Source organism: Idiotropiscis lumnitzeri, chromosome 14, assembly GCF_059441095.1.
Source record: "Idiotropiscis lumnitzeri isolate Australia: NSW breed Sydney's pygmy pipehorse chromosome 14, RoL_Ilum_1.0, whole genome shotgun sequence".
NCBI lineage: Eukaryota > Metazoa > Chordata > Actinopteri > Syngnathiformes > Syngnathidae > Idiotropiscis > Idiotropiscis lumnitzeri.
Genome location: NC_142404.1, coordinates 5,339,052 through 5,366,986, shown reverse-complemented (window position 1 = coordinate 5,366,986; position 27,935 = coordinate 5,339,052). Strand labels below are relative to the sequence as shown.

At 41.8% G+C, this 27,935-nt stretch overlaps 1 protein-coding gene across 3 annotated transcripts; it reads left to right on the top strand.

The window, feature by feature from the left end:
• Positions 1 to 27,907, top strand: ankrd44 (ankyrin repeat domain 44). Of its 3 annotated transcripts, none has more exons than XM_088314889.1 (28): positions 1 to 132; positions 5,716 to 5,799; positions 9,337 to 9,415; positions 9,491 to 9,561; positions 10,811 to 11,011; positions 12,512 to 12,599; positions 13,127 to 13,269; positions 13,341 to 13,553; positions 14,426 to 14,504; positions 16,312 to 16,426; positions 16,501 to 16,583; positions 17,630 to 17,693; positions 18,112 to 18,180; positions 18,420 to 18,560; positions 19,083 to 19,148; positions 19,437 to 19,548; positions 19,628 to 19,699; positions 20,624 to 20,825; positions 20,898 to 20,985; positions 21,064 to 21,181; positions 21,257 to 21,479; positions 21,566 to 21,653; positions 22,289 to 22,372; positions 22,517 to 22,662; positions 22,748 to 22,830; positions 24,103 to 24,185; positions 24,251 to 24,342; positions 25,916 to 27,907. In XM_088314889.1, the coding sequence occupies exons 1-28, from the start codon at positions 106 to 108 to the stop codon at positions 26,173 to 26,175; spliced, it is 3,174 nt and encodes a 1,057-aa protein (XP_088171015.1). In that variant the 5' UTR covers positions 1 to 105; the 3' UTR covers positions 26,176 to 27,907. The 3 variants fall into 3 exon arrangements, with proteins under 3 accessions (XP_088171015.1, XP_088171017.1, XP_088171014.1); XM_088314891.1 differs by having other exon boundaries at positions 17,585 to 17,693; positions 26,013 to 27,907; XM_088314888.1 differs by having other exon boundaries at positions 17,585 to 17,693.
• Positions 27,908 to 27,935: the final 28 nt, after the last annotated feature.

Sequence of the window (27,935 nt, the reverse complement as noted above, 5' to 3'; positions counted from 1 at the left end):
GAGGAGGTGGAGGGGGAGGAGGAGGAGCGGTCCTTGCAGCCGGGATCCCCCCGAGGTGGCAGCGCTGTCGGCGGGCTTGGATGAGCGGTCGGAGCCGAGGCAGAGATGGCTGTTCTCAAACTGGCCGACCAGGTAGTGCCGCTAGCCGCCGCTAGCTTTAGCATGCCCACATCTAGCGAGCTCCGCGCTTCACTTTCTCAAGGAACCGCAGCACATTCCGAACTCCGTTTGTATTTGTAACAATTCGGCGCTTAATCATTGTGAAGTAAAGGACGACTAATGTCACTTTTCAACCAACATTCTGCGCCGAATTGCGTGAGGCTGATACGAAGTGGAGGCGTTCATGTCCTGATTTGTTCATTGACTTAGTACTTAAGCATCCAAACAAACACTTGCTGAATATTCATACAAATAAGACCTGAAAGAAAATATAATTCTTCAAAATATCTTAATTTTATTATTACGTCTATTCTACACAAATGTGATAGCTATAAATTGTAATATTAGAAGAGGCGTTTATTTTTACCAATGCAATTTTATTACAAAATTCTCATTTGTAAAATACTCTCTTTTATAATCAGGTTGTACAAAAAAAATACTTTTTCAAATATCTATTGAAATTTTCGATTTTATTAAAAAGCCTACAGTAATTAAAATAATATTATTATAGTTTTTTTTTTTTTCATTATTTTCCAGAAGGGAAAAAAATCAATCAGCAGTCTGATTGGACACATTTTTCATTTTGCGAGATACTTCCTTCTAGTACTGAATTTAATTATTTTATGTGAATGTGTAAATTGTCTTATAGGGTAAACTTATGTAAAAAATAAATGCAAATTAACCATGATTTCATATGAAAGACAATGTAGCTACTTCAGTTAGAGTTGTTAGCTGACTGATCACTTTGACTTGCAGTCTTTTACATGTTTTCTACAACACCTTCACAAAATTCGACCAGACAATTGTGTCATTTACATAAATCAATAAATCATAAATCAGATTACAACAATAGTGCAAACAAATTTGTGGCTTAATCACATCAACTTTCCAGGCATCATGAAAGAATGGCGCAAGCATGTCGACTGAACTTCTTAAGAACTTAACTTGCCTAGATAAATAATAAAATGAAGCATTTTTTTTTAAATGACAGCTTTTTTTATTTTGTAAATTGTTTGTATTGTTTTCCTTCACAGAGAAAACAGAAAAAAACAAAAAGTGGTGGAAATGCGTGCTTCTCAATGTGTAATAGCTTTAGCGTAAATCCATTATATGCTCAATAAATATACAGAGGTCTGTGTGGCGTTTGTTTTCACCTCATCACATGATTCTCTTTAGTGCTTGTAAGCACATAAGCACCTTAAGACCCCCGTAAAAAAAAAAAAAAAAAAATCCAGAACAGAAGCTTGAGGCCCCAAAATGTTGCCAAACAGGTTCTAGATCGTGGTGAATCTGGCTTCTTCAAGTCTCTTCTAGATATGTTAAATATCTGCTGACAGTTCCCCTAAGCCGAGTGAAAACATTCAGCTCACATTAAAAAAAAAAAAAAAAAGAAATGCGCAACCAGCGAGTTGCTTGTGCAACACACAGCCGTTTCTTTTTCCACCTTTAAACATGCATTATGTGTCCATTGTCTACTCAATTAGCCACACCTGCACCTTTTAATAGCATGAACAATCTGGTTGTCTTTGTACTTGCGGATTATATTTCTGCATCATACCAAGTGCCCTTTCTAATATTTTGCCTCCGTGATCATTATGATGATGATCGTCAAAAAATAGCTTGCATCACATGACGATCTGCAATCAAAATATTATAATAAATAATACTCACGTTTTTACAATCCTAATTAGAAGTGCAACAATAAATCGATTGATTGACCACTAATTGCTTATCCAATTAATAGAAACTTATGTTGGTAGTCAATTAATTGTTTAGAGCAGGGGTGTCGAACTCGGTTTAGTTCATGGGCCACATTAATCACAATTTCACTTCGAGTAGGCCGCACCTGTATATTTGTGGCCTAGTAATGACAATGTTTATTTAATTTATTTTTTTAATGTACTTTATTAAGGTACATAGAGATACAATGGGTGTTTATTTCTCTGAACCAAATGCTGAAATGAAATAATTTTATTGACTTGGAAGATATGCTGTAAGTGGGTGATACCTCTCTCTGCTCATGTGCGGAGGTGAACTGATTTCTTGCCAAGTCGCAGATCGGGGTTGTTCCAGATGGGTGTGAGGTTAGATGCGGTTGGAGTGGTATTTGTGATTTTCAGCAATTTCCAGCAGGCTGTCAGGGCGGAAGATATTGTTAAAATTTTGAAGAATGAGTGATGTTTGATTCAGTTGCTGTGAAACGGGAGGTCGGAAATCGATATGTTGTTGCAGATTGTCTGTTCAATATATTACCAGGGACTTTCTGCATGGTGTGACTGTGTCCATTTCTAAATGTATTGTAATTGAATTGATATTGAGTAGTGGATAAAATTGGTGCCCCGAGTCCGTGTTGTGATTTGGGTTGTTGTTAATTTAATTCTTTTTTTTTTTAATTTATTCATTTATTTTTTAATTTTGCCAGTAGAATTTAGATATGGAATGGAGAGATTGAAACTCGGACGTGACGTGGGATGTGTTGGATTCATATTGAGATTGTACTTTATTATTGTCGAGGATAGATGGTTTGGTTGTTGTTCCTCGACCAATTAGTGATCATGGAAGATTCAGCCAGCGTATAGAAGGATGTCAGGGATTGATTTCAGAAGTGGTGTGTAGTTTGGATTGTGCAGCTCTGACAGCCTGGAGGAGGGAAGAAATATAACTTGCGTAAAGTGGTATTGGTTGAATGGATCGCTGCATCCCACCTTATGCTTTGCAACGATAATATTGTAGACTAGACTAGTTATAGTTATATCATTCTTTTGGTGAACATACATGTAATTGCAGTAAAAAATATACTTTTGCAAAAGTATATTTAAAAAAAATAAAAATAAATAAATATTAATATGCAATGGCCTCAAAGTATGAGCAAAATTATTTGGATTGGCAGATAATAATTACCGTATTTTCTGGACTATGAGCCGCTTTTTTCTTCGATTTTGAACCACGCGGTTAATACAACGTTGCAGCTTTTCTGTGGATTTTTCTTTCGCTGGTAGGGGCGCTCTATAGTTCAGAAAATAACCTCAATAAATCTTGATTTTTTTTTTTCTCTCTTGGTTCTGTTCTGTTTTAATTAGCAACGTTGTTGTGTACTTTTATGTGCATGCACAGTACAAAATTGTTCTGTACATGCAGTAAACAACACATTTTTTTCAACGTTGAAAACTGCGGTTTATAACCTGGTGTGGCTGGTGCAAAATAAATTCTATAAAAATAAACAAATTGCGGTCAGAATGAGTAAACAATATTTGGACAACTAGATTTTAATAACTACAAATGACGAAAAATAACCTATGGCCTACACATATGACAAAAATAATTAGTCATACAAATGAATACAAATAGGACTCTAATTATCATTATTGTGTAAGTGTGCCTAATGAAGTGGCCGCTGTGTAATTCCCAAAGGACTTATTAGCTCGTCTTTCACTATAGCAGAAATTCCTGACATGGTGCAGTGTCATCTTTCTGCCGCCAGGCAGGAATAACTTGTATTTATTTTCTTTTACGTAACTCCAAGCTGTGGGACTTCCTGTTATTTCCAGACAATATTGCTGTGTCTGATAACGGGATTCCTCAGATGAGGAGATTTTCCTGTGGTTTTATTGGTGGCTAGAGCGAGCTATACCTTGAACTGCAAGATGACAATGCACATTTAAAAAAAAAAAAACAAGGTCAGTGGTTGTTCCCAGCATGCTCCCATAATTGGGGAACATTGCAGGAAGCTCAGGAAGTCGTTGGCACGGGAGCTGTGGAGAGATGCGGGCCAGCACAAGTGTGTTGTTGACCCGTTGGGGTGGGGGAGAGATGAACAAGCTCGGCCCTTCCTCGGGCCTTGGCGAAATGTGGACAAGGCGCTTTGTTTTATGGAGCAAAATGGGGCACACTGTGCGAGCTGCGTAACCATCCAATGTGTTTGCATGCACGTTTACTTTTAGGACTTTCAGAAGTCAGCAAGTATAAATAATGGTTGACTGTGATCTGCCTCACAGTCTTGAGAATCTCTGTTGAAATCTGTTTGGAGTTTTCTTGTTCCCCTCTAAGTCAGCTGGGACTGACTCCAGTGAGGATAAGCGCTGCAAAAAATGGGTGGATGGACTGCGCTTATTGAACTGGAGTGTGAGATGCTCGTCAAACATAAGGCTATGTCACATGATGATGATGATGATGATGATGATGATGGCGTGGAACCAAGATGAGAAGAAGAGGAAGTGGTTTGTTGGTGTGTTTGAAAGAAGAAGTGAAACGCTCCCCGTGCTTCCTCTGTGTCGTTTCTCAGAAGGCCAGGGTGAGCGAACAGGAAGCAAGGCAGGAAGTCAACTTTGACTGCAAGAGCATATTCGTGAACATTTGAGTTATTAGTTCATGTGCACTTGCGAGGATTCAATTCTTAATCTGGGAAAGGCGAGAAAGCCTCTTGATTGTCCAAGGCTGCTCTGGTCCTCCAATGCAATTTTAAAACAAATAAAAGAAAGGGCTATTATAAGTTTGGAATAGCAATAATAATAATAAAAAAAAATTGTTGGTATTGGAGATGAGGTGAGAGTTTTAACGATTTCAATTTTGTTATGATTTGTGAATTTTTTTTTTTTTTTTAAAGATTTTTTCAAAGAGCTAAGATTGGCTGATTAAATTAGGCAACTGTTTAATTGAGCTGTTCCTTATAAAAACACAGTGGAAGTGGAACACAATCACTTGTTGACTTCCAAGTTGTTCTCCTTTCAAAACATTTTCTACCGTAGGAATTAAATTAAAAAATAAATACATAAATATTCCATTCCAGGGTCAAACTGTAGACACCATAAAACCCTTATTAACTGATTTAAGAAGCCAATTATTTAACAACAATTAAAAAGCAAAACGTTTAATACCTTTCCCACAAGTTTTTAAAAAACACTGCATAATAAAACAAAAATAAAGTGAAGCTCCTTACCTTTGCCGCGGAAAGTGATTGTGAAAAGATACGTCACTTAGTGGCATTATATACTGTAAATATTAATAAGAAAAACTTTGTAATATTTATGAAATAATTGGTTTGCTCATATTTACTGATCCTTTCCTGTATCGCAGACTTCACGTCATTACTGCTACCTGAATAAAAACAAACCAGTAAAGCAAAACACATTCACAATCTTTTTGAGGCTCACTTAGCTGAAGACTCACAAAATTTGCTGACATTACGCCTGATAATGGCTCCATTTGATAACTTGCCCAACGATTTACAGTATGCGTGTCAAAAACATGCTGAGAAGGACATAAAAAGACCAATGCAGCGCTAACAGCCTGTATTTACTTTACATCTGACATCCAGGAACGAAAATAGGGGCTTCAGGGACAAAAGGCCCCGTGACACGAACGCACAAACGTACACATGCACAATCTTGATTGACAAAAATGTGTCCGACGTGACAAGCTAGCTGTTGTACGACGAAGGACATTTTCAACGTCCTGGAAGGTCGCACGCAGCACAGCTCGTGTTTTCACACACAACGTCACACTGTCTCCGTCAATTTCATGGACGCGTGTCTAACGATGCGTCCATTGTTTGTGCAGCCTCCTCTCATCCAGGCCATCTTCAGCGGAGATCCAGAGGAGATCCGAATGCTCATATACAAGTCGGAAGACATCAACGCTCTGGTGAGGACACTTCATGGTCGGCTTTTTATCAATTAGTTAATAAATCAGAGGTTGAACTTGATGATGGTTCTGATTTGGCATTCGATCAAACTTTGAGATGAACTCCAACAAAGATGGCACCCAACAGAGAACAATAGACGCTGGTGGTGAGATTCACTGTTATTGCTGCTCGCCATCAGTGGGCTGATGACTCAACACCGATGATTACTAATTATTTACTGATATTTATATTATATGACTGAAAGCTGGTGGTCAATCTATGGCTTGTGGGCCATAGATGGGCCACATGTGTGTGGCAAGGCATTCAGGCCATCAGTGACAACAAACGCAGCACCCCTCATCCCATTACTTTGATCTCGCCTTCCTCAGCAAACTTAACTACTTTTCTGATCTTTGAGATGATCAACCATAAACGAGAACCAGGGAAGAAGTGACTGGTGATCAACAAGCCCTAAAAAATTCCTCATAGATGTCAGAGAAATGTTGAACAACATGAAGCCACACAAAACTGCAGGAGCTGGTTCAATTAAGTTACCGCAATAACAGGAGCACAGAAGATGCAGTGTTCATAACACTGCACTTTGTCCTTTCAGACCTAGACAATAACGACTCATGCGGCAAAATGCTCTTTATTGACTTAAGCATTAAGCATTTGTGACAATCATGCCCTCTAAGTTATCAGTGGTTCCATATGCAACTGGCAAAATAATTAATCGTATTTTGTTTCTGTATATCTATATATGTATATATATATGTATATATATATATGTATATATATATATATACGTATATATATATGTATATATATATGTATATATATATATACGTATATATAGATGTATATATATATATACGTATATATATATATACGTATGACTACAATTTTCTATGAATCTTGCAAAAGAAATTACAATTCAAAGAGCTGTCGAGCAACTTTTTAAAAGTAAAACTGTATAAAAGTCTGTCTGAAAACCTGGCGTGATGACGCCATGAGTGAATTACAGGACTGCTTTCAAGACACCAACTGGGACCTCTTTGATCATCAGGACCTTGATGTTTACACGCACTGTGTACTGGACTACATCAAGTTCTGCATGGACCATATGGACCTTCCCAAATGCGAAGCCCTGGATGTCCAGCCAGGTCCGCTCTCTCCTCAAGGCCCGTGACGCTGCCTTCAGGTCAGGCGACAAAGCCCAGTACAGGGTGGCTCGTGCTGACCTGAGCAAAGGCATCAAGCTAGCCAAGGCAAACTACAAGAGGAGGCTGGAGGCCCAACTTGCCAGCAACAGACCACGGGAGGTGTGGCAGGGTCTACGGAGCATCACCAACTTCCGAGGCAGCTGCACGACCTCTGTAGACCCGAGTGCATCGCTGGCAGAGGAGCTGAACTGCTTCTTTGCTTGCTTTGACTCGCCCCAACCGTCACACCCCCGCGCTTCATGCCTCAACTCCCCCCCACTCACCGTAGAGGAACACGATGTGAGGCGCGCGCTCCTGGCTATTAACCCCAGGAAAGCTACTGGACCCGACGGAATACCAGGCAAGGTCCTCAGAGCATGTGCCCACCAACTGTCACATGTTTTCTGCAGGGTCTTCAACCGATCCCTGGCTCAAGCAGTCATCCCCTCCTGCTTGAAAACTTCTACCATTATTCCTGTCCCCAAAAAGTCACCCGCAGTCCTCCTGAATGACTACCGTCCTGTTGCTCTCACACCAGTCATCATGAAGTGCTTCGAGAGACTGGTTCTCCAGTACATCAGGGACTGCCTTCCTCCCACTCAGGACCCCTACCAGTTTGCATACCGGGCTAACAGATCCGCTGAGGACGCCATCGACACTGCTCTGCATGTTGTGCTGGGCCACCTGGAACACCAGCAGAGCTATGCAAGGATGCTCTTTGTGGACTACAGCTCGGCATTCAACACGATCATCCCAGACATCCTCGTCGCCAAACTGGACATTCTCGGCCTCCCTGCCCTCACACGCATCTGGATTAAGGACTTTCTGACCAACAGACCCCAGACTGAGTTGCTCGGCCACTACACGTCCTCCACCCGTACGCTGAGCACCGGTTCCCCTCAAGGATGCGTGCTGAGCCCTCTCCTATACTCCCTCTACACCTACGACTGCAGCCCGGCCCACGGTAAGAACACCATCGTCAAGTTTGCTGACGACACGACAGTGGTCGGTCTGATCTCGGAAGGTGACGAGACAGCCTACAGAGAGGAGGTCCAGAGACTGACGGCTTGGTGCGAGAACAACAGACTGCAACTCAACATTGCAAAAACAAAGGAGATCGTCGTCGACTTCAGGAGGAACAAGACGGTGCCGCCCCCCCTCTGCATCGAAGGCGTGTGTGTGGAGAGGGTCCACACGTTCAAGTTCCTGGGAGTACAGATCTCCGATGACCTTTCTTGGACACACAACACCACAGCAGTGGTAAAGAAGGTCCACCAGCGTCTGCACTTCCTGAGAGTCCTCAGGAAATTCAACCTGGACAGGGAGCTGCTGCTGGCCTTCTACCACTCGTCCATCGAGAGCCTGCTGACGTACTGTGTCTCCACCTGGTACAGCGGCTGCACTGAGGCGGACAGGAGTGAGGCTCCAGAGGACGGTCAAAACAGCGCAAAGGATTATTGGCTGCCCTCTCCCCTCACTATCTACACCACCCGGTGCCTCAGAAGGGCTCACAACATCGTCAAAGACAATACCCACCCAAACTCACACCTGTTCAACCTGATGCACTCTGGCAGGCGCTACAGGTGCATAAAGGACCAATAGACTGAGAAACAGTTTCTTCCCAAGAGCCATCTCCATTCTAAACTCTCACACACACACACGACCACCCTTACTTTGCAGAACAGCAACGTGATGTGTTTTTATATATCCTATTCAGTATTATTTTCCATTGCACTAACTATTCTCTTATTTATCTAATTTATATATTTATCTGAATTATTGTTGTATTGCACTGGAGAGGGGAGCTCTCTAATCTCGTTGCACACTTGAGTACAATGACAATAAAGGGATTTCTGATTTCTGATTTTTTTTGTGCTAGTGACTCTCCTCAAAAGTTTGGCTGCAAAATTGGCAAAGGTCAGCTGCCACTCGTAGTAAATAAAACTTAATTCACTGAATTATTTTATTTTAAGGCTTACGAAATTTTAATTAATCTCCAAAGTTAACGCTTAAACATTGATGGTTCTAATATCCACCCACTATCTAATCCGCTTATCTCCTTATAAGGGTCCGGTTGCGCTGGAGCCTGTCCCAGCTGTCTTTGTGTGGAACAGTGTCCAACCAATCGCATGTGAAATGAACAATCGTCAGCACTCACAATCGCATGGAGGGACAATTTTGATTAGAATTTCCTGAATTTGAAGCCGACATTAATTTGTTGAAAAATTTATTTCACTTTTTCTGTGGCGGCAGAAAAAGTAAAACATTGCTGAAGTCATATTCTTGTGCCCTTAATTAAATACAGGAATATTTTGGAATTAGTATGTTTTATTGTTTATTTATCTTCCGTCTCAGGATTCTGAGAAGCGCACTCCGCTCCATGCGGCGGCGTTCCTTCGCGATGCAGAAATCACAGAACTCCTCATCCTCTCTGGTAGGAAAGCTCATTCCCTTCACTCCTCACCTCCTTCTCACTTTCACTTCTCACCTATATCCCCCATATGTGCAGGTGCCCGTGTCAACGCCAAGGACAATATGTGGCTCACCCCCCTCCATCGTGCCGTGGCGTCCCGCAGCGAGGTAACATCCCCGCGCAATATGCTCGGAGGCCTCGAACCCTCCAAGCAATATACCGCGGTGCACCTGTGAAGCGAGGAACGGGTGCAACCAGTCGGGGCAGTGGAGATGTTGTGTGAATGTGATTTGGGCATGAATCCAAACAGGAAGCCTGAATCAATGACAGTATATAGACAAAGCTAATTAACTGCAAGCATGGACGAGTATATAAAACGTGATGTGCAATATTGTTTGATGTTTGCTGCATACAACAAGGATCTTCAATTTTATTTTCCCATGTCCCTGCTTCATATTGTTTGCTATCAACAATGCCTGTGAGTTCCTAGTCAAACTTGCCGAATTTGCATATTTTCTATTCAAATACACTGATGAGCAGCTTCAGCTGAGATTGTGCAGTCCCTCGCTCAACTGGGCTGTGGTTTGTAATTGGCAAGTGCTTGTTTCCATTTCTCATGTCTCTAATATAAGGTTTTCAGACACTTTTAAAATTCACTCTAATTTTCCATTGCGTCACTGTTGTATTTATTTGTTCAAATATGCTAAGATGTCGGACTCGTGCATTCGCAAAACCATATATGTCAACTCAATTTAATTTGTATGAAAGTAGCGAACCAGAAATTCTGAAAAAGCTCTTTGTAAGATGCAATGAAGAAACACTGATTTAGCCTCTTAATGGGATCAGGTTCGAATTACCACTCACTTCGCCGCCAAGTGGGCAAGATAAAAAAAAAGTGCCGGTTTCCAGAGCTCCCATCTTTTTTCAAAGTGAGTGACTCGAGGACAAGGTGGAATGTGACAAATGTGTTGTTACCCTGTTTTAACCCAATTGAGTCTTCATGGCAAACTTTGTTTAAATGATATACTGCATGAAACATTCAATGATTTTGTTATTTATTTTTCTGTTTATTAATTTTAACATTCTTATATTATCTTATCTGATGGTAGGTGTTATCTGTGAACATAACTCCAATTTGACCTTCGACATAACTGTTCTATTTGTGAAAGCGAGCGCCGGCCTCCACCATGACTAAAATACGAAATGAACTGAAAAAATACATGAGTGAATGAGTAAATGTAATAAGATAAGGCATAAACAGCAAATGATTAGACTAGCACTTGAGCATGTACAACATAATGTAAAACATAAGTACTGTATTTAAATTCTCATCCTGGATCAGGCTCAAGTCAGACAAAACTTTCCGGCAAGGGTAATTCCACCCAAAATAATAACACGCTCGTGTTTTCCCCGCAGGAGGCAGTTCGAGTGTTGATCCGCCACTCGGCCGACGTCAACGCGCGCGACAAGAACTGGCAGACGCCGCTCCACGTGGCCGCTGCCAACAATGCGCTGCGCTGCGCCGAGATCATTATCCCGATGTTGAGCAGTGTGAACGTGTCGGACCGTGGCGGGCGCACCGCCTTGCACCACGCTGCCCTCAATGGCCACACAGAGGTACTGCACACACCTGATCTGTTTTTCTTCCTTAGCTATTCATATGCACCACTCCTGTTGATGTCTTGCTAGTCAATAGAGTTGATTAGCATCACCACTCTGATGCTAATATCTTTTGTGTTGATGTGAAAAAGGGAGCAGGTGTGCTATGAAATGTTTTGATATACTGTACAGTGGATCCTCGAGTTAGGAACATTTCTGGTCACCAACAATTGGACACGTGCTTTTTTTTTCAATGTTACCTCTATTTACATACAAGTTTTTTCCTTAATTTTTTATGAATAATTTCTGATAAACAAAACAGTAGAACAAAGATAGACTTTGAAAAAAAACAAACAAACAGAAGAAGAAACAATGCATATAGAAGATCAATGTCATTTTGTTTACCATATTCAGATTTTATAAAACAGTCCCATTTTCTCCAGTACTGTTTACTATTTACGTGCTATTTTCAGTATACGAATGATCTTTGCATAGATAAGTGGATGGCTCTACATTATGCTTATCTCCAATACCAACAACATGCATAACGCATTTCTGTAAACTGAAAAGTAGTTGTACTCTCCACAGTGAAGGCGGAACGGCCTTCCATATGTATGCAAAAATTCTACCTCGTTTTCCTCGATCATCCTATCAGAAATTATGACTTGATGGCCTAATTGAAGTCTGAAAATTATCACAACAACATCGAACTCCAAGCACAATTGCAATAGCCACAACAATTTTGTAGCTAGTATCTGTGTCACTTTGTGAAATTTTATAAATCATATCCATGGTATATTTTAGATGACGGTTAACATTAGAAGGCGTAAAAGGCACAATGCTAAGTAGAGTACCGCAACACCTCCCATCAGTGGTAAAATCCCTTATAAACCACTGCTTCTTGAGGTAAACTGCTAAAATGCAACAGTTGCTAATGCTTTTGGTAGAACTATTCTCATAGAAATAAGAAATCTTCAAGTATTTATTGGACTTGAAACATCAATTATCAATTCCGCGTCAGAAAGTCTTCCGTCGCATGATCAAGCATCACCCGAGCTAACGTATGTAAGTTAACGGTACTTTGTACAGGTTAATAATTCAAAATATTTATATTACCGTGGGTTGTTCCGACGCTCGTAAGGGTCAACTTGCACTACTGCAACTTGCTACCTGTTCATTCGGCTTTGATATTATAAAGCTAACGTATTGTAGAAGTGATCCCTATAGATGTGGTCCATGTCACTTTGTTACAAATCATCGTTATTGTACATTTCTAATCCGTGGTGGTATAATAATAACGTCTCCTAACGTTAACATTACCCGTTGTAAAATCCCTTATAACCTACTGCCTCTTGTGGTAAATTGCAAAAAGTATTCCATGGTCATGATTTATGAAATTTCATAAAGTTAATAATAAAATAATAGATGAAGATAGAAAAATAAAATAAAAGACGTGCGTGTGTGTGTGTGGGCGTGCGTGTGTGTCTGCGTGCGTGTGCGTGTGTGTGTGTGTTTCAGATGGTGAACCTCCTCCTTGCCAAAGGAGCTAACATCAACGCTTTTGACAAGAAGGATGGGCGAGCTCTGCACTGGGCCGCCTTCATGGGTAAGCTATCAGACTAGTCGAAACATTCAAGATCCCGTCGAGATTTGTTTCTAATTATTTGTACATGATACCTATTTGAGGATAACTGCTGAAAATGTGCAAAGACTGAGCTCTTTGTCGTACTAAATTGGGGAGTCATAGCTCTGAATTGTTTTTCACCATTTCATTTTTCCAGATGTATTTTTTTTTTTTTTTAGCGGGGCTTGCTAAAACTGGGTCAAGTGATGCACTTGGTGATGCATCATCACCACTAATTCCATTAAAAAAAAAAAGTAAGGCTCTGATGTCTGCAGACTTGGGTCAATTAGTGAAGCCCAGACTTGAAAGCAAACATGGCGAAGCAGCCTTGAGCTGTCATGCTGCACACAAACAGAATGAGCACTACGGTCCAAGTTTGAATGCTTTTTAAGTCCAGGTAAAAAAAAAAAATGCTTTGTTAGGTTGTAAATGGAGGCCAGTAGAAAAGTCCCAAATATTATTTTATATACGATAAACAGTTTTTGGCCCTCTTTTGTGTTCCCCCGCAGGTCATTTAGATGTGGTCTCTCTCCTGGTGAGTCAGGGGGCGGAGCTCTGTTGTAAGGACAAGCGAGGGTACACGCCGCTGCATACTGCGGCATCTAGTGGACAGATGGCAGTGGTCAAGCATCTGCTCAATCTCGCCGTGGAGGTACTGGCCGCTCCTTCGTCGTTTCTCGTCTGGCCAGCCAAATAAACTTTGCTCGTGTTTGTCGCGGACAGATCGATGAATCCAATGCTTTCGGCAACACGCCGCTGCATGTGGCGTGTTTCAACGGCCAGGACGCCGTCGTCAGCGAGCTCATCGACTACGGCGCCAACGTCAGCCAGCCTAACAACAAAGGATTCACGCCGCTGCATTTTGCCGCCGCTTCCACGCACGGAGCGCTCTGTCTGGAATTTCTGGTCAACAACGGCGCAGATGTCAACGTGCAGGTAAGACAGTCGAGCAAATTGTTTATTTTTTTTTTCCCCATTTTCTTCGTGTCTCGGAAATTAACCTGCTTAGGGACTGTCATAGCTCATGCAAATCAGACGCCGCTCACCCCGCCCCTTTCAAGCAGACCCTTCTCCCAGTACAGTAGCTCTCATTACCACGACCACTAGGTCGATGCTAGGGCCATGTGGCGACGCAAGCGGATACTCAGAGTTGGGAATGAAAACCGAGTGTTGTGACATATTAACGTATCAGTTGCTGTTCAGTTGCTATGGTCCTTTTATGCTTTGTTCTTTTATGATGTCATGTAGATTTGTTGCTTTTAGAGTATTTAAGAGGGAGTTACTCAGTGACACATTGTCAGTACGTCAAGCTTTCTTTGAGTGAGGATCTCAGCTTTCTTCCATGTGTTCTGAATCCAGGCCTGCTTGTTGTTACTTGGAATTTTTGTATATAAAGACTTTTTCGTTGCCACTTCCGTCTCTTGTCTGCTTCTGGGTCAGAATCCCGATCCTCACGTGACACCGAGCCCCCTTCTGTGGGTGGGTTTTCTCTGGGTACTCCGTTTAATAGATTGTAAAGATTTTTGGGTCAATTTTATTTCAAAATGTTCTGTACAGACCTGTTGATTTCAATCAGTCGATTTAATAAATAAATAAATAAATAAATAAATAAGGGGAGTAAAATAGGAGCAAAAAAAAAAAAAACCATCCTAAAAATATCTGGATGCACATATTATAGACAACCCGCATTGTTTTTGTGTATTTCTCACATGTGGGCACCAACGTAGAAGAGATTTTTTTCTTTTCCTTCCACCATGAATATTTTTGGCCTGGACATCTTTCATGACGGGATTCTTTCCTCCCTGCAGAGTCGAGACGGAAAAAGTCCTCTCCACATGACGGCGGTGCATGGTCGCTTTACTCGCTCTCAGACTCTCATCCAGAATGGTGAGTCATCCGCTTGACGACTTTTTTTCCCGCGCAGAACACAAGTCGTATTTTAATTCGGCTCGTATTCAAATTTGCCGCGTTTGTCTCAACTTGGTCGAAAAGTCGTCTCTCTTTCTTCAACTTTGATGACGTTCTCATGTAGTATTGTGCATCAAGTCCTGGTACCAATACCATGTTGTGAATTTCAGGGGGGGGGATTTATGGGATCCTATAATTTCAAATACAGATACTTAGGAAGAAAATTCTGCAAAAGCGCTCCAACTCTGTGTCAGATGGGGCTGGTATGCATCCCATCAACTGTCGCATTGAAGGTGGAAACCCGTCTGTGACGCGCGTCAGGTTAAAGACTGAATATAATAAATGAATATCCAAGTCTGGATGTGTACTTTGCTACGTTCACCGCCATCCAGTAAAACTTAATTAGCACTATTTGCTTTTCATCAAGGATGGTGTGTGTACATATTAAGCCAGCTTCCCCCAATTCGCTGTAGCGCCGTGCACCTCGCTTGGTGCATTTTGGCAACAGAAAACTGTGTGCTTATTTATTTTTTTCAGTGGTACATGGAAAATTATAAATATTGTTAGATACCTTTGGAAATATGTATGTATGTATGCACGGTTGGGTCTCAAACTATGAAGTAATTGCAAGGTGAAACCCCAGAAAAGTATTTATTGTGTGTGTGAAAGCCAACATGGGTGGCTCACAGGCAGGTGCTGGTAATTTAATATTTGTCTTATCATTTATAATACACTCAACCTTTGTGGTTCAAACAGAGGCGATCATAATGGCAGCAAACATTTGTCGTCACTCATGTTTGGCATGAGACACATGGCTGTGAGAGTATGTAAATAGTTTGTGTATTTTTAATCATGTTTTTTATACACTATTTGTATCAATGATAATTACACACACACACTCACAGACACGCACATCATTGCTTCAGCACACATGCGCACACCCACACGCTTGTTTTAAGTTTCACTTTCCATAGGTTTCGTTTTTCTCTGAATAAAGTCCAGAGGGATGGGCGAAGGAGTCAGTGAGAGTGCGGGAGAGTGAACTGGCAAGACGTCTACTTCAGTTCCTGGCTTCTCCTCCCATCGCGATGGAGAAAAGACAAAACCTTCCCTGGTTATTCCTCTGGTTCTCTGCATTTAATTCAGTCTAATGAAGGCGTCAGGACCTTTTAAACCTGACAATGGCGGATTCAAAGTCCACTTACAAAGGAGGGCATTTCAAACGTAAATGTTAATAGCCGCAAGGGTCTAACAATTTGGCCTTTCTATCACTCTAAGAAGATGACTTATGAAAAAGAATGATGGGGTGAAATAATTTTGTTGTTTTACTTAATTACAATCAGTGGTCGCTCAAGTTAAAATGACTAATAAAACCATTAGGTTTCCATCCTTCATTTTAGGGGTTGATGTGTCAAATGGTAAATGTTGAGTGAGATTTTATAGTGCCTGAAGGCTTAAATAATGAACAACAAATCTTTTGGTACCCTAATAATTTTGTACAGTAATATATTTTAAACTACCTTGATATAGTCACAAAACTATGTAATAGCCTTGTAGTAATTGTTTGATTTAATACAAATACAAATAATTTCAAGTTGTTTAGGTGTGAACTATTATTCCACATGTTACAATAATTATCATTGTTCGAAAAAGTGCCCAACATGCGTACCGTCCATGGAGCAGAAGCGCATAAAAAGAGAGCATACTACACCCTCCGACATGAAGAGGTTCACTCCATGCATTTCAAATATTTGGATCTTCGCTAACGTCAAGCATTGTGTGTCAGGCGGCGAGATCGACAGCGTGGACAAGGATGGCAACACGCCGCTGCACATCGCTGCTCGCTACGGCCACGAGCTGCTCATCAACACGCTCATCACCAGCGGAGCCGACTGTACCAGGTAGTGTAAAAAAAAAAATTTAAATGTGCACCTTGGTGGATTATTCCTCACTGACGTGCGTCTGCTCCCTGAAGGCGAGGCGTCCACGGCATGTTCCCCCTGCACATGGCCGCCTTGAACGCTCACTCGGACTGCTGCCGCAAGTTACTATCCTCAGGTAGTACGCGGAATGGCTCGTGATGCAATGTCTTTGATATTTTTTTTTTAATTGAATCGCATCCACACAAAGGGCCTGATTTACTAATGGCAATCTGGAAGCTGTGCTATTCATTATGCACATTCTGTGAGGAGTAGATGCAAATAATTTAGATTGATTCTGCCTGCGCAACGTGATTTGACAAACCCAAGATTAAATGCATGTGCTGATTTTTATTTTTTTTTTTATTTGGAAATACTTTGTCTGAAAGCAAGGAAATGCGTGTAAACACTTTTGAAAAGCCAGAAACATTTGATAGCCATGCACTTGGTACAAGTTAAATAAACAAGTTAAAGAGCTGTATTTTTTTTCTCTTCCATTAACGTTTCCAGTTCTATCACTTAAAACAATTTTGCACTAGTTATCCTCGCTCCAATTTTCCATGTAAAAAAACATCAGAGCTGCATAAAGAGCAAGTGTTTTTGGCTACCTTACAGAGTGACTTTGGAAATTGTCTTGTTCCAAAATTCTTTGGTTTCCAAACAACTTTTAACAAGTGAGACTGAGAGCAGCAACTTTTGTCATTTCTGACAGCTGTCTTTAAATCCCACCAGGTTTATTTTCTTTTTTTCCACCGGATAAAGTTCCCATAAAATATGTGACACTTTGACTATTTGGGAATATTTTCATTACTCTTTTGCATTTAACACTTGATCCACCGACTTATGTAAAGATTTGCTTTTACTGAAAATGCTATATTATTTTTGTTATCATTGAAATGTCAATGTTAATACATGTGTTTAACTGTTAGCATTTTTCTGTTTTTGCTCTTATCTTTCCGTTTGTACTTATCTAAATGTTCCTGCACTTGAATGCACACTCACCTAACCCGTTTCCTCACAACCTGTCTCTCTTTCTCTGTCTCTCTTTGTCCCTACCACTTCCTGTCCTTCTCTCTTTGTGGCGGCTGCTGCTGTATGTCCTCCCCGCTCACATCTGTCTCCCTGGGCCGCCGTCTTCAGGCCGGAGGTTTAGCATAACGTGTAACGACTCGGTCCTGTGTGCAGGCTTTCAGATCGACACCCCCGACAGTCAGGGAAGGACGTGCCTGCATGCTGCCGCCGCCGGAGGGTGAGCGCCATGTTATGGAAATGTCCACTTTGTGAAAAAGTTGGAGAAATGTTGGCTAACAGAGCAGAAAATAATCAAAGAAAACATTATAGGTTGGAATTACGCTTTAGGTCCAAGTGCCTAATGTCTGCTTTGCATGTACTTTTCAGGGGAAACCGTAGATTTTGGAGAAAAAAAAAATTGTTTGAGTGTATCAGACACGGTTTTCTGGGAACTGACATGTAGGCATTATACCACTGTCTGCTGTTGACTGAAATTGACATTCAAGTGCCCTCAGGCTTGCATAATTTGCATATCATCATATACAATATATAGAAAAGTGATTATAAAATATGATTAAAAAAGTGAATTGAAAATGTTCATATCAATGTGTTGCTTTGTGCCTCATGTGACGCTGGTGTTTCTTATTGGAGTGCAGCAACGTGGAGTGTGTCAAGCTGCTCCTGACAAGCGGCGGTGACCACAACCGGCGAGACAACTGCGGCAGGTGGTTGTCACTCATTGAACCGAACCGATTGGACATTGATACGGTGTAACTTGTGAACGTTATTGCATTTAATGAAAAAATTAACCAGAACGGAAAATGGAATTGGGAACAATTTTTGTCAACTGAAAAAAAAAAAAAACAACAAAAAAACAACTAACTGAAAAACTACAAAATAATGGCTGAAACTGATTTGCTTATTGCCTTGGTGCATACACAAACTCAACATGTGTCTTTCTCAGGACTTCCTTACACTATGCCGCCGCCAGCCGCCACTATCAGTGTCTGGAGACGCTGGTGGTTTGCGGGACAGCAATCAATGCCACAGACAAGTGGGGGCGCTCCGCTCTGCACTACGCCGCAGCTTCCGACCTGGACAGAAGGTAACAGGACAAATGGACACTTCATTGGTTACTCTCGAAATCCAATACAAGAGAAATGTATACTGTTCTACTTTTGACCTGGAGGTGGCAGTAATATTTAAAGCTGTTACCAAAACCAAAGACACAGATGCAGTATACGGTGAAATCTGTCTCCAAAAAGTATTTCCTCGCTAACTTAATAGCTTTGTAGATGAATCACATCAACAGCCGTTGAACTGTTTGACAGCTGCACAATTTAGAACTTTGTACTCAGTAAAAGGTGTCGGGGGGGGGGAAGGCTTGCCTGTTCCAAACATGCACATTTTGTGTTTTGATTGAATTCCGATCTGTTGAGAAATAGCGATGCTATTACAGGCTGTCCTAAATTTCAAAACGCAACAACACTGTAATTTTTGCGTCCTGCTCACAAACTAACAAGTGGTGATAAATGTACAACTGGGATTATAAATATATTTCGTGCATGTTGTATACGCAATTGTTGTACAATAAATGTGTAACTAATGTGTAATTAATGCCTTTCAGGCGGCGTGTTGCTCTGGAGCCTGAAAGTGAAGGAGTTCAGGCAGAGAGGGAGAAAGAAGCTGCATTGTAAGTCTGCTTTCTGACTTTTCACAATTAGGAGGGCTCAAGTCACCTTAAGTAATGAGTACAAATATTTCTTAACTGCACTTAAGAACATTTTTTCGGTATCTTTTTTCCAATTTTCTGGAGTATTTTTCTGACAACTTTTTACTTTTACTTCTTCAGCATTAGCATTAACAATGACATTACAGATTCAAAGAAGCAAGATTTTCCCCATCCATGCCCTTCTTTCAAAGAATTGTTTTGAATGCATCTTTTCTGATGACTTTCATGACGCTTGTGATTATTTTGCAGATGCTTGGAATTCCTCCTTCAGAGCGGCGCAACGGCCTCGCTCAAAGACAAACAAGGATACAGTCCTGTTCACTATGCTGCAGCCTACGGACACAAACACTGCCTGGAGTTGGTCAGTACACGCACACACGCACACATACAGTGTGCAGTTTGACACGGGTTGGCTACACTGACAAAATGTGACCTTGTAGCTACTGGACAGAGATGACGGTTACCATGACGACCTTGAATCGCCCAACGCGAGGAGCCCCCTGCACCTCGCTGTGAGTCTAAATACAGAGCAGCTTCCTGTCTACTTACTTACTTGACGCACTTCTTTTATATCCTGTTAAATAAATGCAACTTCATATGGATGTGCTGTTAATACAAAAACAAAACAAAGGACATCTTCTTTACTTTCTGTTAGGTAAAAGCAACATGTCAAAAGTTACGGTGGTCCATGTGCAATAAACATTTAATCAAGTAATCTACAATGAGTTAGGAAATTTAGGCCCCGCTTATAAATCTGTCTCAATGACAACGAATATTTACCTCCAAAGATTTTATGAATATATTATAAATATTTATGTCAGGCCCTCGTGCAGCTCAATCCTGCATGATTTTCTCTCTCCTCTACCTCACCTCCTTCCAATGATTGAGATCATTTTCGGGCCTCTAAGAGCTTGCTGATAAGCTGATCATTTGAATCAGGTGTGTTGGAGGACGGTGACATCTAAAACATGCTGGACAGGGTTTCTCAAAGACTAGAATTGGACACCCCTGATGTGACGAAAAAAAAAAAATCCTTTGCCGCCGTCTTGTGGAACATGTTTTTATCAATCGTGGATTTTTGCTATTTATGGCAGGGCTTGGTCCCACTGTATCATTAAGAGCTGTTTAAAGTAAAACGGTAACGTCACCACGTTTGTTCGACTGGGGCCACATGCCGCTACAGCGAACCCCAACGCGGCTGATTTGCTCCAGAACCAATCCACAAATGGTGAAAAACTGTGATATTGAAAGCACATATGAAAAACATTCAAATAGTTTTACCCACATACTTGAAACACATTTGAACTTCGTAAGACACATTGTAGACCTGTTTGAAGACTCAAAAATTCACAAGCCTAGATGGAAAAATGAGTCACTTAGAAAACTGCATTGCAGCGAGTCAGTCATTTGAAAGCGGTCGTGTTGGCCGTGTGCAGGCATACCACGGCCACGCTCAGGCCCTCGAGGTGCTGCTGCAGGTGGAGAGGGAGGTGGACCGGGTGGACGAAGCCTGCCGCACCCCTTTGGCCATGGCGGCTCTGCGGGGTCACGCCGACTGCGTTCACATCCTCCTCGGCCAGGGGGCTTCGCCGCGCACTTGCGACACGCGGCACAGGCGCACCCCCGTACACCTGGCAGGTCGGGATGAACGTTGAAAGTTGCGGTTGAGCTGCGACCTCACCGTGTGATAACATTTTGTTTATACGTCAGTGATGAACGGTCACACGACATGTTTGCGCCTGCTGCTGGACGAATCGGACGGCGCTGATCTTGCTGACGTCGCCGACTGTCAGGGACAGTGAGTCATTTCCTTGTGGGCACGCGCACACTCGCACACGTGCGCACACGCAGACACGCGTTCTTCGTGTGTGTGCAGGACACCTCTGATGCTAGCTGTGGCGGGGGGTCACGTCGACGCCGTGTCGCTGCTGCTTGAGCGGGAGGTGGATGTCAACATGGCCGACAAGCACGGCTTGACCGCGTTGCACCTTGGGGTGAGTGAGCCTGACAGAATCACTGCACAGTAACTTCAACTATATTAGCCACGTCTTTTCACCCAATCTTTTCAGCTGCTGTGTGGCCAGGAGGAATGCGTCCAGTGTCTACTGGAGCAGGAGGCGTCCATCTTGTTGGGCGACGCTCAGGGTCGCACCGCCATTCACCTAGCGGCGGCAAGAGGCCACGCCTCCTGGCTGAGCGAGCTGCTCGGCATGACGTGCCCCGAACTCGACTCGCTGCCACCGCTCAGAGACCACCACGGCTACACGCCGCTGCACTGGGCCTGCTACCATGGTTGGTGTTCGGACGACTGTGCGAGTGGGCAATATATAGTCGTGTGTTTTTATCGTGCGTGTGCGTGTGTGTGCGCGTGGGATTAGGTCACGAAGGCTGTGTGGAAGTTCTATTGGAGCAGAAAGGTTGTCGCTGCATTGACGGAAACCCTTTCACGCCACTGCACTGTGCTGTGTAAGTTGGAATAAAGCTGCCATGTTTTTGTGGGAATGCTGGGAATCAAGCATGCTCATTATTGTTATTATTATTATTACTCCATGCTTGTTTTTATTGCATAAGACTTTTACCAGCATTCAAGCTTGCAAATTTAAATCACCATCTATTTTCATATAGGCCAAAGTAAACTTCCTTAAAAAATATATATATATTTGTGGGTAGTGGGTGGACGAGTCTGTAAATTATGCCCGTTGTTATTGAAGAAAGAAACAGAAAAGGGCAAATAACTTAAAGATTTGCTTGGTTGTTCAAATTTTACACTTGTGCCAGTAATTGATGGCACCAAAAAAGGTTTTATGATTTCTTATAGATGCCACAAGGTGGTGGCAACTGCAACTCACTTCAACATAGTTCTTTGACATTAAGATAACACAACATGGTGTCAAAATACTACTTTGGTTGCTTTGGCCTGAGCACAAAAACTGAAAATACGAGCTTCATGCGAGGATAAGTTCCTCCCCCAAAATCTGCACCTCGGTGAATTTGTGAACGCTGCATTGTCAATATGCAGGGGGTTGACTGTATATGTGTAATAAAAGTTATTCTCAAAGTTTCCCATGAGGCAATTCTAAACCAGTTTGCCGTCTTAACAGGGTGAACGACCATGAAGCTTGCGCATCATTGCTGCTGGAAGCGATGGGATCAGACATCGCCGGCTGCAAAGATGCTAAGGACAGGTTGGTATGCAAATACATGTTTTTCTGTTCAGTCCAGTGCTTTTTTTCTTAATCAAAACACAACAAAAAAATTTTGGGTGGTTGCTGGAACAGATTAATGGTGTTCCAATTGATTTCAATGGGCTCTCCCTCTTTGCCCTTCAGGACGCCCCTCCACGCGGCATCCTTCTCAGGTCACGTCGACTGTGTCCAGCTGCTCCTTTCCCATGATGCGCCAGTTGACGCCGTGGACCAATCGGGTCGCACGGCGCTAATGATGGCGGCCGAGAAGGGTCGGGTCGGGGCCCTCGGTACAGGCGTTTGATTTCGATGTCATGTTTGATGTGTTGAGAAAAGCGCATTTTTGTTGATTCATTTTATGTGTGTTTTGTCCAGAGGTTCTGCTCAACAGCGCCCCCAGCTGCCTCCATTACACCGACAAAGATAGCAACACTGCCCTGCATCTAGCGTGTAAAGATGTAAGTGTGCGCAAGGGGGTCTATTGTACACTCCATTCCACGACCAAATAAAAAGTAAACCAACCGCAAATGACTGCCAAAACATCCTGAAAAGCTTTGCTGGGCTGAAACAATAAACAAAAAACTGCTCGACTAAATTAGAAAGTTGCTCCTCAAATGAAGTAATTGAGTCACAAAACTGCCGTGCAAAGAAAAAAAATATTTGGGGCCTTGAAGTGAAAGGAAAGTTTTGACCGGCAGTGGATAACGCCTCTTTTCGTGAGAAGGCAAGTAAATTTTTCTAGATTAGGTTTTTTTTTTCACAATGCCAAATCTGCCCTCGTTTTTTTTAATTTTTTTTCCTCAAGCACAGCAAGTTTTCATAATAATAATAGTTTTTGCACTCCCAAAGCTCCTCTTACGCTGTAGCTCGAATTCAATTATGTTTGAACCAATAATGAAAGACGTATTTGGAAAATGAGTTGTTGCATCTCGAGAGGAGATCAGCTATCGAGCCTTGGTTAAAGACTAGACGTGTGTCTTGTTAATATTAACTTGCCAGGGTTTGGGTATAATTTTTATCATTTGAATCGGGCTTTTTGTTATTATTTGCGCAGTAAATTCCCAAAGGCAAGAATTTGTGCAGGTTGACCCAGCGAATATGAGGAGAGATTTGTCTGAAATATATTTACGCACATGTTTTTCAGGTGTACAAATATCTCTGCGAATTACAGACACGTATTGTTCCGAATAAATCAATACAGAAAATTTACAGCCCAATTGATTCATTCTTGACTGATTTGCCATCTGTGCATGGTTGAAAAAAATGTCGGACTACAAACAGGTTTGGCCCCGACAAAGTTCTATCGGCCCGGGCCAGTTCGGGCCTAACTTTTAAGGCTCGTTTCATGTTCTACTTAATATTTCATGGACAAACAATACAACCTGCCGTATTTTGGGGTTATACAGCAAACTAGATTATAAGGCACAATATTAATTAATTTGTCAGTAATTTGTTCATTTTCACACACGGTTGTCATGTTTTCTTAGCTTATGTTGTTATATTTTCTTCAGCCTCGTTAAATATAAACAGAAAACACATTCATGAAAAAGACTGTGAACCAAAGCCCGTTTTGACAATTTCTAGCAAATCATGTGCTTGAAAAAAAAAAAAAAAAGTAAAGACATTTTTAAAATCAGCATCAAAAATACATTCAGGGACGTGTAAAGCCATCTCTGATTCAAATTTGCCGTTGACCGGTGCAAGTCATGATTGTATTTGATCACGTCCAGGGAAAGGAAGACTGTGTCCTCCTTATTCTGGAGAAGTTGTCCGACTCCGCGCAGATCAACGCCACAAACGCTGCGCTACAAACGTGAGTTTCTTGCGGAGCAAACGGACTAACTTGACGATGCCTCTAACGACGCCGTGCCTCATCAGGCCTCTCCACCTGGCGGCTCGGAGCGGACTCAAACAGGCGGTCCAGCAGCTACTGTCCCGAGGAGCCAACATTCAGACGGTGGATGAGAACGGTAGGACCGACATAACATGGCTGACGCATCTGCTTCTATGTGCGCATGCTCGTTTCCATCACTGTTCCCTTTAGCTTTTATGCATTCTTTTTTTAAATGGGGGATTACACTCAGCTCTTTCAAATGTTTCGGAACTAGTTTTTTTCCCCCCACTCAAATTAGAGATGGAAGGAAATAACACAGAGTGGACCTCTGCTATTTGATCAGGGCCTCGTTGGCCCGCAAATAGCGAAAATCTGCTACTGACGACCATTGAAATGCATTGGGGGAATTTTTTATTTGTGTTTTTTTCAAACAAAATATTCTTTAAAAATCATGCACATACTGTGGATATATGCTTGTATTTGAGGGTGGCATTTTTTCCCACATGATGGGAGCCAACTTTACCTTTAATCATTGGATTGGGATGGTTAACGAATGAAATAAAATAATAATGAAATAAAATAATAAATAATAAAAAGTTAATGTGAGCAGCATCTTTGGGATTATACAGGAGGGAGGGAAAAAAACTGATTTTTAATGTTGCGGACCTCAAAAATGGGAGCGGTACGGGAGCAGGACAGAACAGGTCAGGATTGTTTTTTGTTGTTGTTTTTTTTCTGTTCTGGGATGGGATTTTTTTTCTGTGGGAGTGGAATGGGATGGGAGTGAAAATCCACTTTCGTGTTACCCTCTAGTGCAGGGGTGGGCAAACTTTTACATAGGCGGGCCACAATGGGTTCTAAAATATGAGGGGCTGTACCGGGAGCAGATGGATGGAGTGTTTTGGTAAAAAATTGATTGAATTTTAAATAAAAGTGAACCAAAGCATTACAACAATATATATGTCTTTGAAAAACCACAGTATTGAGAAAATAAAACATTAATAAGGTTTATTCATTCAATAGTTTTCAAGTCGGGTGGGTCGAATTAAAACATTTAATGTGGCCCACGCCTGCTCTAGGAAATTGGGAAATTCACACCACAATATTTAATCCATCCATTATCAGTTCTGCTTCTCACAAGCGTCGCGGGTGGGCTGCAGCCTTTCCCAGCTATCTTTGGGCAGTAGGCAGGGTATACCCTGAACTGGTTGCCAGTCACTTGCAGGGCAACGATATTTGATTTAGAACTATACTGACTAATGAATGTGAAATTATTCATGAGCTGTCGGTGGAATCTTCTTTGTTAAGTCTAATGTAAACTGCCTGTTTGCTTCTTTCGAGTTGACTGAGTGTGCGAAGTTGCGTGACTGAATGGACAAAAGTTTTTCCACGCCAAACTCATCCAAGACTTTGACTATGCTTATTGCAAAACTGTTCCAGCACAAAGTAGAACACATACTAATGTCTTGCAAAGATGTCCAACCTGGAACTAAGTGTTCCCAGTAGATTACGAGGTGTGTCCTTACACTTTCGTCCATCTATTGCATGCAACTGTGCAGCCCCTCCCGCTTTGTGTGTTTGTGCACCGCTGAAACACTAACGCGTATGCTGCGTCGTCCCTCTTTTGTCTCCCGCTTTGCCATCTCCGCTTCCCGGCCATTTTGTTCCCCCATCCCCTCGGCTCTCCCCCTTCTGTCTCTGTGACGCAGGTCTGACTCCCGCTCTGGCTTGCGCGCCCAACCGCGAGGTGGCCGACTGCCTGGCACTCATTCTGGCTACCATGATGCCTTTCTGCTCCCCTTGCAGCTCCGGCGCCCCCTCCCCTGGCGCCCTGCTGAGGCTGCTCCCCCACAAGGCGCACAAAGAACCGGCCGCCGCTCCACGGGGCCCACGTGCCACCCGGAACCCCTCGGGACCCTCCAGTGAGGGGACCACAGAGAACGACTCTGAGGATTCTGAAACTTTCTGACCCTTTCTGGGCACCGGAATTCCTCTTGATGCCATCTTTACAAGAAGAAGAAGTTGATGCGGGTCATTTGCATGTCACTGTTCGTTTCTTCTTCGTTCACACGGGTGCTCAAATCCAAATTGACTCGGTACATGGCCTCTGGGGGGCGGTGTGACTCGCCTCTGAGACGATTCTGTTTTGACAGACATCAACAAGAAGCCATTTTTACATTTTTTTTCTTTTTTTTAGTACAAAACAAAGCTGAAAAGGTCAATGTCATTTGTCATTTTTATTGATATTTAATGTATTAAATAAGCAGCTTTTACACAACAATAATAATGTTGATACGTAACATTCACTGGAAAGATGTGAGGTACGCACTGGGTCCATTAATGAATGTGTGATTTCAAAAGGAGGATCAGTCGACTTGTTGCCTGAAACTAAAGTCATGCAACGCAATGCAATTTCTGCAGAATAATGATTTAATAATATTACAACCAATCGTCGCCATTTTACAAGAATATTCGTAACGCAAGATGCTGTACTATTACGCCAATAGTCACAATTTCATGACAAAGTTGGAAATTAGAATAAGGTCAAAAAGATTTGTGACAAAATTGAAATTGTAACGCCATGTACAAAAACTTGATTGGGATTTAATTATTCAAGTTGAAATATTACAAAAAAAAACATTTTACCAGAATAAATGTAATTATTGTGAGAAAGCATCAACTTGTAAAATTACATGAAAGTCGTACTCTTCAAAAAATAGTCATGATTTTACAGAAAGGTTGAAAAATGCGAATGTTAGAAATCATGAGAAAAACAAACATTGGTTAGAATGAAGCTGTAATATTCCATAAATAATTCTAGAATATAGATTGTTATATTACAGGGACAAATCCTAATTTTAAGAATTTTAAGTTGCCAAAGTTGCAATTTTACAGGAATAAACTTTTAGTAAAAGTCCAAACTGATGTCATAATTTGAATGGATAGTCATAATATTCCAAGGAAAAAAGTTTTCCGAGGATATCACAAGTGAGTGTATGTTGGTTTTTATTTATTCTTTGTTACTTGAAGCACAAATGGTGATTCGTTGTAAGAGATTCCCAAAATGTATGCACACTTACTCGCTCCTGCTTGCTAGCCAATTTGTGGAATCAGGGTAGCCTCTTTAAACGATACAAATCTTTTGCCTACAAACATTCCCGTCAATCATGCAAGGTCTCCTCAGAGGTGGTCTTCATCTACTCATTATTTAGAAATGGATTTATATTGACACAATGGTACACAAACTGCCAGCACTTCAATGGAAAACCTCCGCGTGACTACCTAACAGCAACGTGCCATCAAATGTGTGCAGTGCCTTGACGTCTGCTTTTTTTTCCCCCTCTAATTTTTACTGTAAAAACAAAGTATACGTTACATGAAAGTTCAGAGGTCACGTAAATCAATCGTTACTGATGTGGCAGGCGATGGGACTCTCATCTATCAAGGAGCTTTACGGACACACTCAAGCCAACATTCGGTAAAGTCCTGTGACTAACACACACCCTCAAAAGGACAATTTTTTTTTTCTCGGTACTCGTATTTAATGCCCCCTGATTCGCTGGTACCGATTAGAGAAAAAGATTGCAAGATTACAAAGATGCCAAGAAAGTGGACATGCTTATAAATCCAAGTTCAAGAAGGATGCTCTCTTCCCATACCATTGTTTGACATTCTAAATATTTTTAAAAGCAATTGTTTTTCCAACCTCTCGTTCTTGCACTTTTAGTA

What these genes read in the sequence shown, in the direction of transcription:
- ankrd44 (XM_088314888.1), top strand. Translation starts at nt 106, where the DNA reads ATGGCTGTTCTCAAACTGGCCGACCAG. An exon ending in TGCTCAATCTCGCCGTGGAG is followed by an intron (nt 13,270 to 13,340) that starts GTACTGGCCGCT and finishes TGTCGCGGACAG; the next exon opens with ATCGATGAATCCAATGCTTT. An exon ending in ACAAACACTGCCTGGAGTTG is followed by an intron (nt 19,549 to 19,627) that starts GTCAGTACACGC and finishes GTGACCTTGTAG; the next exon opens with CTACTGGACAGAGATGACGG.